General features: G+C 46.1%; 2 protein-coding genes across 2 annotated transcripts in view; one reads left to right on the top strand and one right to left on the bottom strand.

Annotated features, from left to right (window-relative positions):
- Window positions 1-5706: 5706 nt before the first annotated feature.
- RPL15 (ribosomal protein L15) lies at window positions 5707-16399 on the bottom strand. Its single transcript, XM_029589300.1, has 4 exons — window positions 16265-16399; window positions 13431-13612; window positions 12466-12602; window positions 5707-6070 (listed from the first exon to the last, which is right to left on the bottom strand). Exons 2-4 carry the CDS (start codon window positions 13600-13602, stop codon window positions 5765-5767), a joined length of 615 nt encoding a protein of 204 aa, XP_029445160.1. The 5' UTR covers window positions 13603-13612; window positions 16265-16399; the 3' UTR covers window positions 5707-5764.
- NKIRAS1 (NFKB inhibitor interacting Ras like 1) overlaps window positions 16338-16547 on the top strand; it is a 45042-nt gene continuing 44832 nt past the window's right edge. Inside the window, exon 1 of the mRNA XM_029589301.1 lies at window positions 16338-16473. The gene's annotated coding sequence lies outside the window, so the exon portion shown is untranslated. The remainder of the gene's footprint in view (window positions 16474-16547) is intronic.

The following is a 16547-nucleotide window of genomic DNA, read 5'->3' as shown; positions in this document are numbered from 1 at the left end:
CAATTTTTTCACGCTCTCCCTTTCTGTTGACAACACAGACGTCCCCATCAACACTTTTTCTTCTCTTTGCTCTCCCTCCGCCATGTGGTATCATAACCATCTCCCTTCCCTCTTCCCACAGCATAATTTTGTCGCTCTCGTGGTATTATAGTTTTCTTCCCTTCCCTATCCCCAACCCCCTCTGGCAACAGCATCATCGCCTTCCTTCTCCCTCGTCTCCCTTCTACACCAAAACTTCTATGGTAATAGGCAGACACTTACCCTACTACAATCAATGCCTGACAACCACAAACATTTTTTAAAAATTATATTTTTTTCTTAATAAACAAATTAAATATAGTTTAAATAATAAAAAAAAATGTAAAATATATTTAAAATTGAACATAAAAATAAAAAGGAAAACAACTGAAAAGGAGGGGATGGGATGGAGGGAGGGGACGGGGATAGGGTCCCTGGGGGACGAGGAGGAGCGTCACCACCATGGAGACGGTGGCTGGCTTGGTTGGACCCGGGCCATAGACACAAGCGATTGAGCTCTAGCAATAATTCTGAGCAGCTCAATCACTTGCTCCTGGCCATGCCTCAGGTCCACCAAGCTGGCCACCACCTGCACCAATGAGCCCTTCCATGGAGTCCAGACTCCAGGTCAGCCGGACCTGCAGAGCCAGCACAGCATCCAAGCATGCCATGATGGGATAAGGCATGCCTTCCTCCCCTGGCCCTTCCTTGTGTTGTGTCAGGATCCTGGAACCATTGAGCTGCTGATGCTGCTTCTCCAGAAAGCCCTTCGTTGTCATTGATGATGACCTCCTCGGCCTCTTCATGCAACGTGTTGCGGCGCCTGGCTGCGACCGGCCAGTTCCCCCTACCTCCGGTGTTTCTTAGGCGCGACGGCCCTGCCTCCACGGCAGGCCTCAAACGCTGGACCTCGCAGCCCAAGCAGCATCCTCCCAGCCAGCATTGGGGCTTCCCCTGACACGCACATGCGTGGGAGACCCTGCCTCTTAAAGGGGCTGCGGCGGGAGAGACTGCCCGGCCCTGGAAGATGACGTCGGCCCAGAGGGGTATTTAAATCCAGCAACTGCACTCCCTCAGTGCCTTCGCAACAGAATCCCTCTGTTGCTCTCGGGCTGTGTTGCTTTTGTGCTGCATTCCTTTGCTCCTGTGCCTCAGTGTTCCTGTCTTGCCTCCGAAGTTCCTGCCTCCGTCCCTGGACCCATTCCTCGGCTTGATCTCCTGGTTTGACCTCGGCTTGTCTCCTCGTCTTTGCTTGTGTGCTGCCCATCCTGACCTGTGGCCTGTATCTTCGTTCTGCATCTTCGCTGCCTGCCCTGGATCTTCTGCCTGGACTCCATTCCGCCTCTTCATGAAGGTCGGTTCCTATCTCGCTGGGTGAGTACCCGCTCCTTGGGGACTCTCCCGTGTTCATAGGCTATCCGCTCCTCCTCGTGAGTCCTCCTCTGAAGAGTGAGGGATGGGGTGTCCAAAATCCAAGCTTCTTGGAGCATTTTGTTTAGGGATGTGAATCGTTTTTTGACTATTTAAAATATCGTCCGATATATTTTAAATCGTCAAAAATCATTAGAGCCGCGATACAATAACAATTCCCCCGATTTATCGTCAAAAAATCATAAATCGGGGGAAGGGGGGGGGGGAAGGGGAGGGCGGGAAAACCGGCACACTAAAACAACCCTAAAACCCACCCCGACCCTTTAAAATAAATCCCCCACCCAAAATGCCTTAAATTACCTTGGGTCCAGAGGAAGGGTCCCGGTTTGATCTTTTACTCTCGGACCTCCGTGCATTGTAGAAATGGTGCCGGCGCTACCTTTGACCTGTCATGACGACAGGTCAAAGGTAGCGCCAGCACCATTTTGGTTTTTTTGTCCCCCGACGTCAGGAGCGTAGGAGATCGCTCCCGGACCCCCAGGGACTTTTGGCCAGCTTGGGGGGGCCTCCTGACCCCCACAAGACTTGCCAAAAGTCCAGCAGGGGTCCGGGAGCGATCTCCTACCCATCCTAGGCTTTCCAGTAGAGTTATGACACTGCTGGTTGCTTGGCAGCTTTCCTCCGGTGACTTTGCTCTGATTAGCCAATCGTCCAGGTAGGGGTGAACAAGGATTCCTTCCTTCCTCAGTGTTGCCGCCACCACCACTATTACCTTGGTGAACGTCCGGGGTGCTGTGGCTAACCCAAAGGGTAGTACCCGGAACTGGTAGTGACGGTTCAGGACTTTGAAGCGTAGGTAGCGCTGATGTTCCTGGTGAATGGGGATGTGCAGATAGGCCTCCGAAAGATCCAGGGATGTGAGAAACTCTCCTGGTTGTATCACCCTTATAACAGATCGTAGGGTTTCCATGCGAAAGCGAGGGATCCTGAGGTGGCGGTTGACCGACTTGAGATCCAGGATGGGCCTGAATGTTCCCTCTTTCTTGGGGACAATAAAATAAATGGAATAATGACCAGTATTTGTTTCCTGTGAAGGTACTGGGGTTATGGGCTCGAGTGCCAGTAGCCTGGACAATGTGGCTTCCACGGCCGCCTTCTTGGAGGGGTTGTGGCAGGGGGGACTCCACGTACTTGTCCGGAGGGGGTTGTAGGAAATCCAGGTAGTACCCCTCCCAAATGATGGCTAGGACCCACTTGTCCGAGGTTCTCTCGACCCATCTGTGGTAGAATAGGGCTAATCTGCCCCCTATGGCTTCTTCCCTTGGATGGGTCGGCTGAATCTCATTGTGGAGTGTGGCTGGGGCCCATACCAGAGCTGGCTCCCCTCGTTGTGCTTTGTCCGAAAGGACTGGTTCCTGCCTGTAGGGCGGGGCGCTTGATAGTTGTTCCTGTAAGGATTGAAGCGCTGCGAACTTCTGCCCCTGGAGGACCTGGGGAAGGGACGCTGATTTCTTTGTCTTATCTTCTGGCAGTTGCAGCAATGGGGACTCGCCCCATTTGTCAGCCAGTTTCTCTAGTTCGCTGCCGAACAGGAGGGATCCTTTGAAGGGCATCCTTGTGAGGTGTGTTTTGGAAGATGCGTCGGCCGACCAGCTTCGGAGCCAGATTTGTCTCCTAGCAGCCACCGCAGAGGACACGCCTCTGGCTGCTGTGCACACTAGGTCAGAGGCAGTGTCCGCTAGGAATGATACCACTGGATCCATGTCTTCTCCCGGGGTGTTGTTCCTGGTTTGTGATAGGCAGGCACGTGTCACCATGGTACAGCAGGCCACTATTTGTAGAGACATAGCGGCGACGTCAAATGATTGTTTGAGGATGGACTCCAGACGTCGGTCATGTGCATCTTCGAGCGCAGCTCCTCCCTCCACTGGGATGGTGGTGCGCCTAGAGACCACGCAGACCATAGCATCCACTCTTGGGCATGCAAGAAGATCTTTGGTTGCTGGGTACAGGGGGTACAGGGCCACCAAGGCTCATCCCCCTTTGAATGTGGACTCCCGAGCATTCCATTCCAGGTCAATCAGCTGTTGTGCTGCTTGTAACAGAGGGAAATGGCGAGAAGTCTGTCAAAGACCCTCCAAGCAGGGGGTTCGGTTTCGGTTCTCCCGAAGTACCTGGGCCCGGGATAGCAAGCTCCCTCAGACATTGATTGACCAGGTCCGGGAGCTCGTCCTTTGCGAAGAAGCTTCTCATGGTTCGGTGAGGCTCTGTCCCCGGGGGGGGGGGGGGAGCTCCCCTTCTTAGGGGTTCGGCTTCTTCCACAGAGGTGTCAGAGTCCCCGTAGGTGGGGCTTCTGGGTAATGGGGGCCTGGAGTATGTGGGTCCTCCGGTGGAGCATGTGGCCGGACAGCGAGAGGTTCAGTTTGCATTTGAACAAAGGTGTGAATCCTCTTGAAAAACCTCCACCCATGATATGGATGCTGGATCAAAGCCGAGGGGTGCTGGTTCCTTGGGGGTCCCCCTGAGGAGCTGGCACTCTGACCTGGGTGGGACTGGCCCTGAGCTGGATCTCCCAGGGCCTCCTCGCACTGCGTGGACAGGGCGTCTGCCTCCTCGCTTTGTGCGGCTCTGATGTGGCATGCTGGGCAGAGGCCTTGTGCTTTAACTTCTGTTCCTGGGGGCACCATGGTTGTCGCCGCGTAAATCTTGTGCGCTCCGGTGCGCTTAGATTGAGCATGCAAGTTGTGTGCGTGGCTGTGCCATAGATATGCGCTCGGCTATGTGCAAGTTATGCGTGCAAGGGATTATGCGCGCGTAAGCCTGTGCACAAGTGCTTTGTGCGCCTGGCTCAGAGATGTGTGCTCGGAGGTGAATGGCACGGCGAACAGGCCAAGATGGCGATGGCAAGCACACGGGCAATATGGTGACCCCCTCGGAGCGTCTCCACATGGGCACTCTTGGAATAGCCGGGGCCTGGCCCTGTTAGGGCAGATCAACCCGGTGGCACTGGTCCTGGTCGGTGACCAGTGCTCGTCCTCGACCCTCGGAGACCGGATTCGAGTAGAAGATTTCTACCTTACCTTGTCTTCGGTGCTTCCCGGTTTCGTCCCGGGCGGTCTCCGGCTGCGGGGGAAGAGGGCAAATACCTTCACCGCCGCGCTCGAGGGTGCACCTGTTGCCTCTAAGCCGCACCTGAAGGATTGGGCGCTTGATCCTCGCCGCGATTCAGCCGCTGGACAGAGGCTCACCTCGGAGGGACCACGGAAATCACCTCAGGAATCTCAACTGGGGGAGGGACCCGAGGGTATCACCGCAGGAGAGCGGGGCTCGTCTTCAGGTAGGTTTTCTTCTTTCAATTTTGGGTTTTCTTTAAATTTGAACTAATGCTTGAGAGCGTGCAGATAGTCCCTAACTGCTATGGAGACGGAAAATACTGAAGAGCTGAACTTCCTGCAGGGATATATGTACTAGGGGCTGACGTCAGATTGAAATCGGATCTGTCTCCAACTACTAGCAGGAGTACACTATACCCACTGGTCCTGAGTCCATCTGCTACATGCTAGGAAATTAAAAACTTATTTTGTAAAATACCATACATATACTGCTTCCAACTCCTAGCTATTGTTCTCCATCACTACTGTCAATTCAACACACCCAATCGATTATATTCTTGCAGCAAAAATAAAGTTTATTACAATTAAATTTTTCAAGCTTTTCTTCTGGTTGATCAATATGCATGAGTTAGCTCTTTAATCCACATTAACATTGTTGCAGTTTTAATGTTTTATTTCAACCCTTGGCTTTTTCTGCCATCTTGAGGAGACAAGCAACATTTTTTTTTTTTTTTTAGCAGCACTGAAAAGTGCAGTTGAGGGAGCTACTAGGGCAGCAAAGCAACTGAGAAAAGAAAAAAAATGGATCTTAAAAAAAAAATCTATATTAAAGACTAAGGAGTCTCACAAGGCAATTCCTGTACATGCTCAGTAGAGCTAAAAGCTCTATTAGCTAGGAGAGAGACAAGTTTTCAGTAGAACCAGACGACATCACCCACATCATGGCTAATTCAGCCCAGCCTCAGGAAAAAAAATTATTTCTTCACAAAAACGGTGATAGAGTAATGTGGTACAGCTGAAGGGCAAAATTGTATTTGAATTGACAGTATCTATGGACAAGCCAAGAGGATTCTTGGCAAAAAACAAAAAACCCACACACAAGATGAGGAGGCTGAGATCAAGTAGCCTGGATTCCCATCTGCTATGAATTTCTAGGTTAGTCTGAGTGAACATACTCAATGTTTAATAACGACTAAAAAACAAAAACCATGAAAATCCCCACAGATTTTATTAGTAATTGAAAATTCTCTTTGGATTGTAAATTAACGGTAACGGTGGAGCTGCAGGGTATTGCGTCTTCTCCAGGCTGCACGCCGAGAGCCACCAATTGTAAGGTGGAACTTGTGGCCCTTGCCAAGGCCACGGCTCTTCTTGCCAGCTGATGTCAGCCCACGCATCTCCCTGTGTTTGTGGACTGGCTTTGTGATCCATTGGGTGTCGGGGTTGCGTCTGATGGCCTTGTGGAAAGGATCAATAAGGACAACCTCGAAGAACTTGTATGTGGAATCTTCACCCACCCAGTATGAGCTCAGTACTCTCAAACCACCACAGTGACGGCCAGCACGCTCCTGGAAAAGAAAAAAAAAAAAAAAGCTTTTAATACAAGAGACAGGTACTGTAAAAGAAAACAGTTTACCTTTCCTCCAGCTGAAACTAGTAACTATGGAAGACCTATTAACAGGTCCACATGCAACTCTATAGGTAGTTCCTCCTCTTACTAGGTTTCTAAGCCCAATGCTGCTTGAGGCCAAGCAGACATACTAAACTCCCTGAACAGGTAAACTACTTGTGATCTTAATATTAGTTAATAAAATCCAAAAAACAGTTGGGTAGAGATCTTTTAACACTTGGTATGTTTATTGGACTATCAGTTTCCACACCCAGGTACTTTATAACATTTTCTACATTTTAGAAGTACAGTATGTGTTTTCCTTTAACTAAAAAGTTTATTTTTGGCAGTCTAGAATCACTCTGCTCTGGTAAGACAGAAGTAGTCAACTAAATTATCAAAGAGACCAAGAATTTGCCCCTGAAGGATGTGAATGAGTCCTGGACCTCCTGCAGGATAGCTCTGCTTATATCTCCCACATAGCACTTCCAATATACAACACTCCTCATTTTCACTCATGGAGTTTGCTTCCTATTAAAACTGCTAATTTTATAATGGTACATAATCAAAGACTTAACCAAACATTTTCTATGCAAGGATACTAAGCAAATATATGAAGAATTTATAGTAGTATGTCATGTTTTGTCTTTGCTGCATTAAACATGAATTAAAAATATCTTAAAAAGTTAAGTGAAATGTGCAAAATGTAGCTTGATCACTGCAGGATGACATTTCTATCATGGTGGCAGAAAACCCAGATGGGAGGGATAATGTTAGTAAAATAGGCTGTGATATTGCCACTATCTGTCTAGGGGTGAGTGGCTGTATGCTTTGGAGATGTGAAAAATGAACTGCTCAGAGAAACCATGGCATATGCATGGATTTTGGAATGTTCTCAACTTTGACCTCACTGGAAGTTACCTCTTATCAGATAGCCAGTTTCAACAGGATGGAAACTAGGGCCATAGTCTACCCCATACCTACAACCCAATCAATCCACCAGCAGGCAAGTTATTCCATAAGATTTAACCAGTACATAAGTGATTTCCAGTTTTAGTTGAAAAGCACTAAAAACTGCACCTAAATGCACTTACAAGCTGATACAGTAAAATTCATGGGCGAGCACCTGCTCTCCCAGCATGCGATTCAGTAAGAATATTCAAATTAGGGCCCGTGGTAAAAAGAGGTGCTAGGGACACTAGCATGTCCCTAGCGCCTTTTTAACAGGAGCGGTGGCTGTCAGTGAGTGACAGCTGATGCTCAATTTTGCCGGTGTCGGTTCTCAAACCCGCTGACAGCCATGGGTTCGGAAACCGGCAAAATTGAGTGTCCGGTTTTCAACCCACAGGCAGATTTAAACATTTTTTTTTTTAAATTTTTAACTTTTGGGACCTCCGACTTAATATTGCCATGATATTAAGTCGGAGGGTGTACAGAAAAGCAGTTTACTGCTTTTCTGTGCACTTTCCCGGTGCCGGCAGAAATTAACGCCTACCTTTGGGTAGGTGCTAATTTCTGAAAGTAAAATGTGCGACTTGGTGCTATTACCCCTTACTGAATAAGGGGTAAAGCTAGCGCGTCGAAAACGTGCGTCCAAACACAGCTTAACAGTGCGCTCTGCCGGAGCGCACTGTACTGTATCGGTCTGTTAATGTTTACTGAAATGTGCACATGTTCTCATAGTAATGTATTCAATAGCTAAAGCACTCCTACTTTCTCACTTACGATGGAGCGCACTGTTAACCTGCCATTGGACGCGCATTTTCCCTTACCTCTTACTCAGTAAGGGGAGGAAAACGAGTGTCCAACCCAAACCTAATAGTGCCCTCAACATGCAAATGCATGTTGATGGCCCTATTAGGTATTCGCGCGCGATTCAGTAAGTAAAATGTGCAGCCAAGCCACACATTTTACTTTCAGAAATTAGCGCCTTCCCAAAAGGTAGGCGCTAATTTCTTCGGGCACCGGGAAAGTGTACAGAAAAGCAGTAAAAACTAGAGATGTGAATCGGAACTGAAATCGGATCCGATTCTCATCTCTAGTAAAAACTGCTTTTCTGTGCACCCTCTGACTTAATATCATGGCGATATTAATTCGGAGGTCCCGAAGGGTAAAAAAAGTAAAAAAAAAAAAAAAAAAAAAAAAAAAAAAAAAATGAAGTCAGCCAGCGGCTGTCTGGTCGAAAACTGGACGCTCAATTTTGCCAGCATAAGGTTTAGGAGCCCATGGCTGTCAGCGGGTTTGATAACTGATGCCGGCAAAATTGAGTGTCTGCTGTCAAACCCACCGACAGCTGCCGCTCCGGGCCAAAAGGAGGCGCTAATGTCCCTAGCGCCTCCTTTTGCCCGTTTCTACCGCCGGACCTAATTTAAATACTGAATTGTGCGCACAGGCTAGTGGCCTGTGCGCACGCCGGGAGAGCGGGCGTTCGCCCGCTCTCCCGCAGACTTTACTGAATCGGCCCGTTAGACTGGTTTCATGACTAAATTTAAAAGCAGACCATTAAAAATATAAACTTCATTACAGGTCTGTGGGTATTTGTTTTTATAAAATACAAAAAAAGGCATAAAAAGCATAAGCTTTACAATTAAACCCACCAAAACTGAAATACTTTACTTCCCTGTCCATATAGTGCTTTCAGAAAGTATGCAAGCCCCTTCAATTTTTCCAAATTACTTATTCAAAAATGAATATGCATTTTTCCCCTCAGTCTAAACACAATACCCCATAATGACAAAGCACAATATGAATTTGCAGAAATGTGTGCAAATTAACAAAAACATTTTCTTAAGTATTCTTTTGCAGCGATTACAGCCTCAAGTCTTGGGTATGACACTACAATCCTGGCACACCTGGATTTGGGGGAGGATTTTCTCATTTTCTTCTATTCAGATCCACACAAGCTCTGTCAGGTTGGATGGGGAGCATCAATGCACAGCTATTTTCAAATCTCTCCAGAGATGTTCGATCAGTTTCAAGTCTGGGTTCTGGCTAGGCCACTCAAGGACATTCACTGATTTGTCATGAAGCAACTCCTGCATTGCCTTGGCTGTGTGCTTAGGGTCGATCCGTTGGAAGGTGAATAGTCACCCTAGTCTGAGGTCAAGAGCCCCCTGGAGCATGTTTTCACCAAGGATGTCTAGTTTGCTCCACTTATCTTTCCCTTGATCCCAGCTAGTCTCCCAGTTTGTGCAGCTGAAAAACATCCTCATAGCATGACACTGCTACTACCATGCAGGTGCTTGCTAGGTGATAAGTGATGCCTTTTGCCTTCAGACATGACATTTGGCATTCAGGCCAAAGGATTCAATCTTGGTTTCCTCAGATCAGAAAATCCTGTTTCTAATGCTTAAGAGTACTTTAAGTGCCTTTTGGCAAACTCCAAACATGCTGTCATGTGCTTTTTACTGAGGAGTGGCTTCAGTCTGGCCACTACCATAAGGGCCTGATTGGAGGAGTGCTGCAGAGATGGCTGTCCTTCTGAAAGGTTCTCTCATCTACACAGCAGAACTCTACTGCTCTGTCAGAGTGACCATCAGGTTCTTGGTCACCACCCTGACCAAGACTCTTCTTACCTGATTACTCAGTTTGGGCAAGCAGCCAGCTCTGGGAAGAATCCTGGTGGTTCTGAACTTCTTCCATTTAAGAATTTATTTATGTATTTATAACTTTTATATACCGAGGTTCAATTAACAGAATTAATTATCACTTCGATTTACATTACAACCAGCAAACGACAACAATGACAGTCTTGTCTTACATTGAACAAGGTGGAGACACCTGGATAAACATAACTTGGGATAAAACAGTGAAAGTGTTTTGAATTACATTGAACAGAGTGGAGATAAAACTTGTAAAAACAACATATGGGAGAAGGTGAAGTGAGAGCATGGTGAGATGTAGTCAAAGGGTGAAAAGTAATATCAAGAAAAGGGGGATAGCCTAAAGAGCCAGGTGGAGGTTGGTTCATACAGTGCATTCAGAAAGTATTCAGACCCCTTTTGCATATTCCACATTGAATATGCAAAAGGGGTCTGAATGATGGAAGTCACTGTTCTTCAGGACATTCAATGTGACAGCAATTTTTTGTACCTTCCCCAGATCTGTGCCTCAACACAATCCTGTCCTGAAGATCAGATAATCCCTTCAATTTCATCTGATTTAGCTCTGACATGCACTGTCAACTGTGGGTCCTTATACAGACAGCTGTGTGCCTTTCCAAATCTTCTAATCAACTGAATTTACCACAGGACGACTCCAATCAAGTTGGAGAAACATCTCAAGGATGATCAACGGAAACAGGATGCACCTGAGCTCTACTAAGTGTCATAGCAAAAGGGTCTGAATACTTCTGTAAGTGTGATTTCAGTTTTGTTTTCTTTTTTAATTTGTACAAATTTCTACAAACCTGATTTCATTTTTTCATTATGGGGTATTGCGTATAGATTGAGGAAGAAGTGCATATTCATTTTAGAATAAGGTTGTAACAAAATGTGGAATATGCAAAAGGGGTCTGAATACTTTCTGAATGCACTGTATGAACCAACCTCCACCCGGCTCTTTAGGCTATCCCCCTTTTCTTGGTATTACTTTAGACCCTTTGCTCTATTTCCTCCGTTCCTCATTCACATACCATTTCATATTTAATCTCTGCCCCTTCCTCCTGTTCTGCTTCAAGCAGCAATAGCCTTCTAGATACTTCTCTTTATCCCCTCTCCCCTCCAACATTGTACCTGAGGTAAAAGGCAAAGTGACTTGTCCAAGTTCATAAGGAGTGATCAGGAGAGAAGTGGGATTTGAACTCTGGCTTCATTGGTTTGAAGTCTGCTTCTCTAACCACTAAACTACTCCTCCACTGCTTGACTGTTCCAACTGGAAGCTGTTTACCACATCTCTCCTTTGGCTGCCCACAAAGCTGTTTAAACTTTGGCTTTCACTTTTTAAATGCATCTGTAGCCTGGTGCTCTCTCCTGCCATTTGTTTGCCTCTTCCTCCTCTCTACCAAACAGGAACCCACCTGGATCCATGTTTTTACTTTTGGCAGAGATTACCTGCTGAGGTTCAAAGTTCTCCCTTGTTAATCTCTTCCTAGCTAAACACCCACTTTTTCATTCTCTTAAATTTTCCAAACAATTCAAGAAAACTTGAGTATCAGAACAAAAGATCAAAGACAAAGTTACACAATAACAAGAAAAAACAAAGATCATATGATTGGTGTATAAACCACAATATAGGGAGCTAGTCATAGGAAATAAAAGGAAAACTCATCCAACATAATTTTTTAACGGCATCCAATATCACAAAATCTATAAACTGACCACCCAATTCTGGAGAAATTTCTCAAGCTGCTCGGGACCATAATGGAGGTTATTTTGCATTATGTTTACAAGAACTTTACTTAGCTGAATTATTTTTTTTCTGTTCTAATAACCCATGCCAACTGGCAACCATTCAAAGAAAGAAGAATTTCACTGGGACCATAAGTTTAGCTCATCCAAATCATACTGGGTAAAAGTTAACACAAATATGAAGTTCATTAACAGAATCCCACTCAAGTGCACATGCAATTAAAACCCAGCAACTAACTAGTAGCATCCTGCTCACAGGATATTATGTTTATACACTACCCTAAACAAGTGATTACCTTCAGCAAATAAGATTTAGACCAGAAGCTCTTTACAGCCATATCAGATATACAGCACTTTGTAAATTTATATTTCAAATGTTTAGCATGCACTTGCTCAACAAGCAATGCCAAATGATAAACAGCCACATTACAGCTGGAGCATTGCCATTAAACAAGTCTGTTGACGTTCTGGCTGACTGAGCTGTAGAATAGTTACAAATCCACCCATTTCTAGTAGTGGCTACAAGATTAAATAAATGCAAACAGGAGCTAGAGGCATTATGAAAAAAAAAAAACAACCCACTTAAACTACTGAAATGTAAATGGGTAATCATTTAAAAAATAAATAGTTAAACAAGCTGCCTGCAAGGGGAGAGGGCGCACATGCAACATGATGCCAGCTTGCCTGGATTCTACACTCCCTGGGCTAGCCAATAGTAGCCCAGTCTGCAGACCTGCTCAGCATGCTGGGAAAGAAACCCAAAAAAGTCAGTAACCAGCCAACTTCAGCAAGTCCCTGGCTCCTGACAGCAAATAATTTAATTGACTAAAAATAGCAAGACTTCAATTTATCATTAAATTGTTTAAACAGATTTAGCACTCTTAGAGGACCAAAGCCACCCTAAAATTTACAGCAATGCTATACCCCAAGAACAGTCTTCACAGCTGACACACAGCTTCCTATAAACATTGCTATTAAATTAAATCCCCCTTCTTTTCAATCTTACCTCTGCGACTGACTGCAGGCTGCGGGCAAATTTGATTTGGTTGACACCATGGTGGACAGGCTTGCCATAGGTAGCACCCTTGGGGACAGGGCGTTTGCGACCACCCCGGCGAACACGAATACGGTAAACAACATAACCTGCGCATAAAAGTCAAATTTAATAGAGGCATAATCCCTGAACTAAATGTTTTCATGCAGATTATGCATGGCTACAATTCACCAAGCTCCACATCATTTGTAAGCTGTACAGCCTTGGCTGTTCATCTATAATGGATGAATAAATTGGGAGGGGATATAAACCCAGGGGAAAATCCACAGGTTTCTGTGAATGAAGGCCCAGATTCTGATTAAGCAGGAAGAAGCTAGTGGGTTAAAAGAGGAAAAAAAAGGGGGGAGGGGGAACCCCACACCCTGCATCTTTTTGCTGTGTAGGAGAACACAAACTACAAATGCTTCAAATTAAAGTTATACTACATTTCTGTTCAAATTAAGGATGCATGTTCACAAAAATAGGCTTCCTTTTTGATTCCTGCCTGAATCTTCATTTATAGTGCAGCAGCAAAGTTATGCAGATTGTAGCAACAGAACAGTCAAAACCACCAAGCTGCAGCTCCCTGCAAAGCTTCACAAAATACTTAAGCTATAAGCATCATCGATTCCCCTCAACTGCAGCCTCTAAGTCAATTTTGGTTCTTGAAAACTGGTGTGGCTTTCAAGATCACCAAAACATAGAGTGGGTCCCAAAACCAAGTATATCTACATATTGTTACATAACAGTTTACTGTGGATAAACTAGAACTCTGCTATGGTCCCTTGAGCACATTTCAGGCTCCTTGCCTTGAACATTTTTTTTTTTTATAGTGCATGCTCTTACCACAAGTATTTTAGAAAAGTAGACCAAGAATGATAATTTCATGCAATAATTTAATAGGTTTACATTAGATAAATCAAAATGCATATACCAACCTTGTTTAGCCTTGTACCCCAGCCTGCGAGCCTTGTCTGGCCTAGTGGGACGGGGGGCCCGGTGGAGGGAAGAAAGTTGGCGATACTGCCAGCAGCGGACACGCAATAGGAAACGCATCACATCTGACTGCTTTTTCCTCCATAGTTCTTGCATGTATTTGTATGCCCCCATCTTGATATACCTGTTCATAAGATCACCGTGTAAATTCTCAAAAATAGATTAGACTAACTGCACACAAGCCAAAAATAGAGGGACAGCCAATTTACAAGTACAAACCAGAAAAGACCTTTTAAAATTAGGAGTCAAGTAGCGGATGGCCAAAAGTTTGGTTCATATATAAAACTTTACAAAGGAGTTGAAGGTGTGGCCTTGTAAGGGGACTAGTTCTAGTTTTACAATTTAAAAGCTAGAACTAACAGGCCGATACAGTGCACTGTTAGCCGGCATTTGGACGCGAGTTTGACACGCTAGCTTTACACCTTATTCAGTAAGGGGTAATAGCGTGTCAAAAACGTGCGTCCAACCCCCCCCCCCCCCCGAGACTAATAGCACCCTATTAGTCATTCCCGCACGATTCAGTAAGTAAAATGTGCAGCCAAGCCACACGTTTTACTTTAAGAAATTAGCACCTACCCAAAGGTAGGCGCTAGTTTCTGCCAGCACTGGGAAAGTGCACAGAAAAGCAGTAAAAACTGCTTTTCTGTGCACCCTCCGACTTAATATCATGGTGATATTAAGTCAGAGGCCCCAAAAGTTTAAAAAAAAAAAAAAATTTAAAATGGGCCCATGGCTCGCGGCTTGAAAACCAGACACTCAATTTTGCCAGTGTCCGGTTTCCGAACCCGTGGCTGTCAGCAGGTTTGAGAACAGAAGCCGGCAAAATTGAGCGTCAGCTGTCAAACTCGCTGACAACCGCCGCTTCCGTCAAAAAAAAAGAGGCGCTAGGGATGCGCTAGTGTCCCTAGCGCCTCTTTACCGCGGGCAATAATTTAAATAAAGTTACTGAATCGCGCGCACAGGAGAGTGGGTACTCGCCCGCGTGGTTTACTGTATCAGCCCATAAGTGTTGTTCTCAAAAGCTATGAACTGGAAGATAGCATTTATGATTTTATGTTTAATGCAACTTATAATCACATTTTTCCCCATATAAGATACCCAAGGCACTTTACAAAATTTTATTTACTGGATTTATAATCCACTTTTCAGATTATGTTCAGGGACTGTAGATTTCTCTATTCCCAGAGCTGGTTTACAATCTGACAGGCCAATATACAGTCCAATACAGTACAGTGCGCTATACAGGCAGATACAGTACACTGCCCTATTAGTTATTCCCACGTGATTCAGAAAGTAAAATGTGCAGCCAAGCCGCACATTTTACTTTCAGAAATTAGTGCCTACCCAAAGGTAGGCGTTAATTTCTCTCAGCACCGGGAAAATGTAGAGAAAAGCAGTAAAAACTGCTTTTCTGTACACCCTCCGACTTAATATCATGGTGATATTAAGTCGGAAGTCCCAAAAGTAAAAAAATAATTTAAAAATCAGCCCGCGGCTCGAAAACTGGACGCTCAATTTTGCCGGCGTCTGGTTTCCGAACCCATGGCTGTCAGTGGGTCAGAACTGAGCGTTTGCTATCAAACCCGCTGACAGCCGCCACTCCTTTTACCACAGGTCCTAATTAGTATATTTTTATTTACTGTATTGCACGCACAGGACGAGCAGGCGCTCGCCCGCGTTTCTTCCTCTATCTGCCTGCTTGTAAACGGGTACTCGGTGTGAAACACTTGCTTTCCTAAAATGCACCCAGCCACCTCTTCTGGGCATGCGATACTGTGTTTAAATGAGGGGTCACACTAAAAAGGAGGTACTAGGGACACTAACTAGCACCAGAAGAGATGGCTGTCAGTGGGTTTGGAAAACAGATGCTCAATTTTACGAGCATCTGTTTTCCTAACCTGTGCACAACCATGGGTTAGGAAAAAATGTCTGGGGCAAATGACTAATAGCCTCAACATCATGCATTTGCTGGTGATGAAGTAAACCCCTTATTGGATAAAGGGGTAGTGGACGGGTGGCCAATTGATGGTTAAACTGTGCTCAGCTGAGTGGGCTATACTGCACTGGCTTGTAAATTTGTAACTAAGGCAACTGAGAATAATTTACCCAAGATCACAAGGAGTGGCAATGGGATTTGAACCCTGGTTTTTACCCGTTTATAGCCTATTGCTCTAACCACTAAGGCTACTCCTCCATTCATAAAACAATCCGAGCGTTAAACTTAAGACACGAATAACCAAATTTAAGCCAGTCTATCGTGCATAGGCACAGCTATAACAGGGTAGCATTATGAAACAGCTATATTCAATCAGTTGTACAAAATAAGTCTTCCACAAACAGATGGCGCACCGCTGGTTAAATAAAGTGCCTCCATTTTATTTCCAGTTCAAACATTTAACTCCACTGTGGTTTAGGGTGAGCTTTGGTAAAAGCGATCATCGCCAGGCTCGGATAATAAGGAAAGCATGGAGAAGGGGGTGCCGCCAGCGCCCTGTCCCAGCGGCCGCTCGCCCCCTGCCCGGTACACCACACGTACACGCCGTGCTCTCAGGCCGCCGGCGGAGCTCCAGTCACCGTCCTCCCCTTCATCCCTTGCGCCCTGACCCGCCGCCGCCGCCGCCGCCACCAGCAGCCTGCATTCACCCGCGGCGGTTCGTCCAAAAGGGGGGAAGCCGTGCCCGGCCGGGACCCAAGCCGCCCGGCACCGGATGGCTACATCTTCAGTCCGATATGCAGCGGATGACACCGGCACCCGAAATACAAAGCCAGACTGTACCTGATGGCGCGCTCACCGGAAAGAAAGGGCCTGTTACCCAGAATGCTTTAAGGCAGCCGCCCGTCGCTACTTCCGATTCTCGACGCCAGGGCGTCGCTGGGAAATGTAGTTCCGTGCCCCAGGTAGCTGCGACGGCGGCTTCTCCGCCTCCTCCCGTTCCGGTCACGCTTCCAGCCTCAGAGCGCGCGGCTCCACTCCGGCCGATTCAGGTACGGGGCGAGTTTCGAAAGAAATATATAATAATAATGATAACAATACTAAAAGGCACGGGGGAGTTGCCCTC

The sequence above is a fragment of the Rhinatrema bivittatum genome, chromosome 2 (assembly GCF_901001135.1).
Source record: "Rhinatrema bivittatum chromosome 2, aRhiBiv1.1, whole genome shotgun sequence".
Taxonomy (NCBI): Eukaryota; Metazoa; Chordata; class Amphibia; order Gymnophiona; family Rhinatrematidae; genus Rhinatrema; species Rhinatrema bivittatum.
The sequence above is the reverse complement of the archived record's forward strand: the minus strand, read 5'-3'. Positions and strand labels throughout refer to the sequence as shown.

What these genes read in the sequence shown, in the direction of transcription:
- RPL15 (XM_029589300.1), bottom strand. Translation starts at nt 13,602, where the DNA reads ATGGGGGCATACAAATACATGCAAGAACTATGGAGGAAAAAGCAGTCA. An exon ending in GGGGTACAAGGCTAAACAAG is followed by an intron (nt 12,603 to 13,430) that starts GTTGGTATATGC and finishes TTTTATGCGCAG; the next exon opens with GTTATGTTGTTTACCGTATT. An exon ending in GCCTGCAGTCAGTCGCAGAG is followed by an intron (nt 6,071 to 12,465) that starts GTAAGATTGAAA and finishes TTTCTTTTCCAG; the next exon opens with GAGCGTGCTGGCCGTCACTG.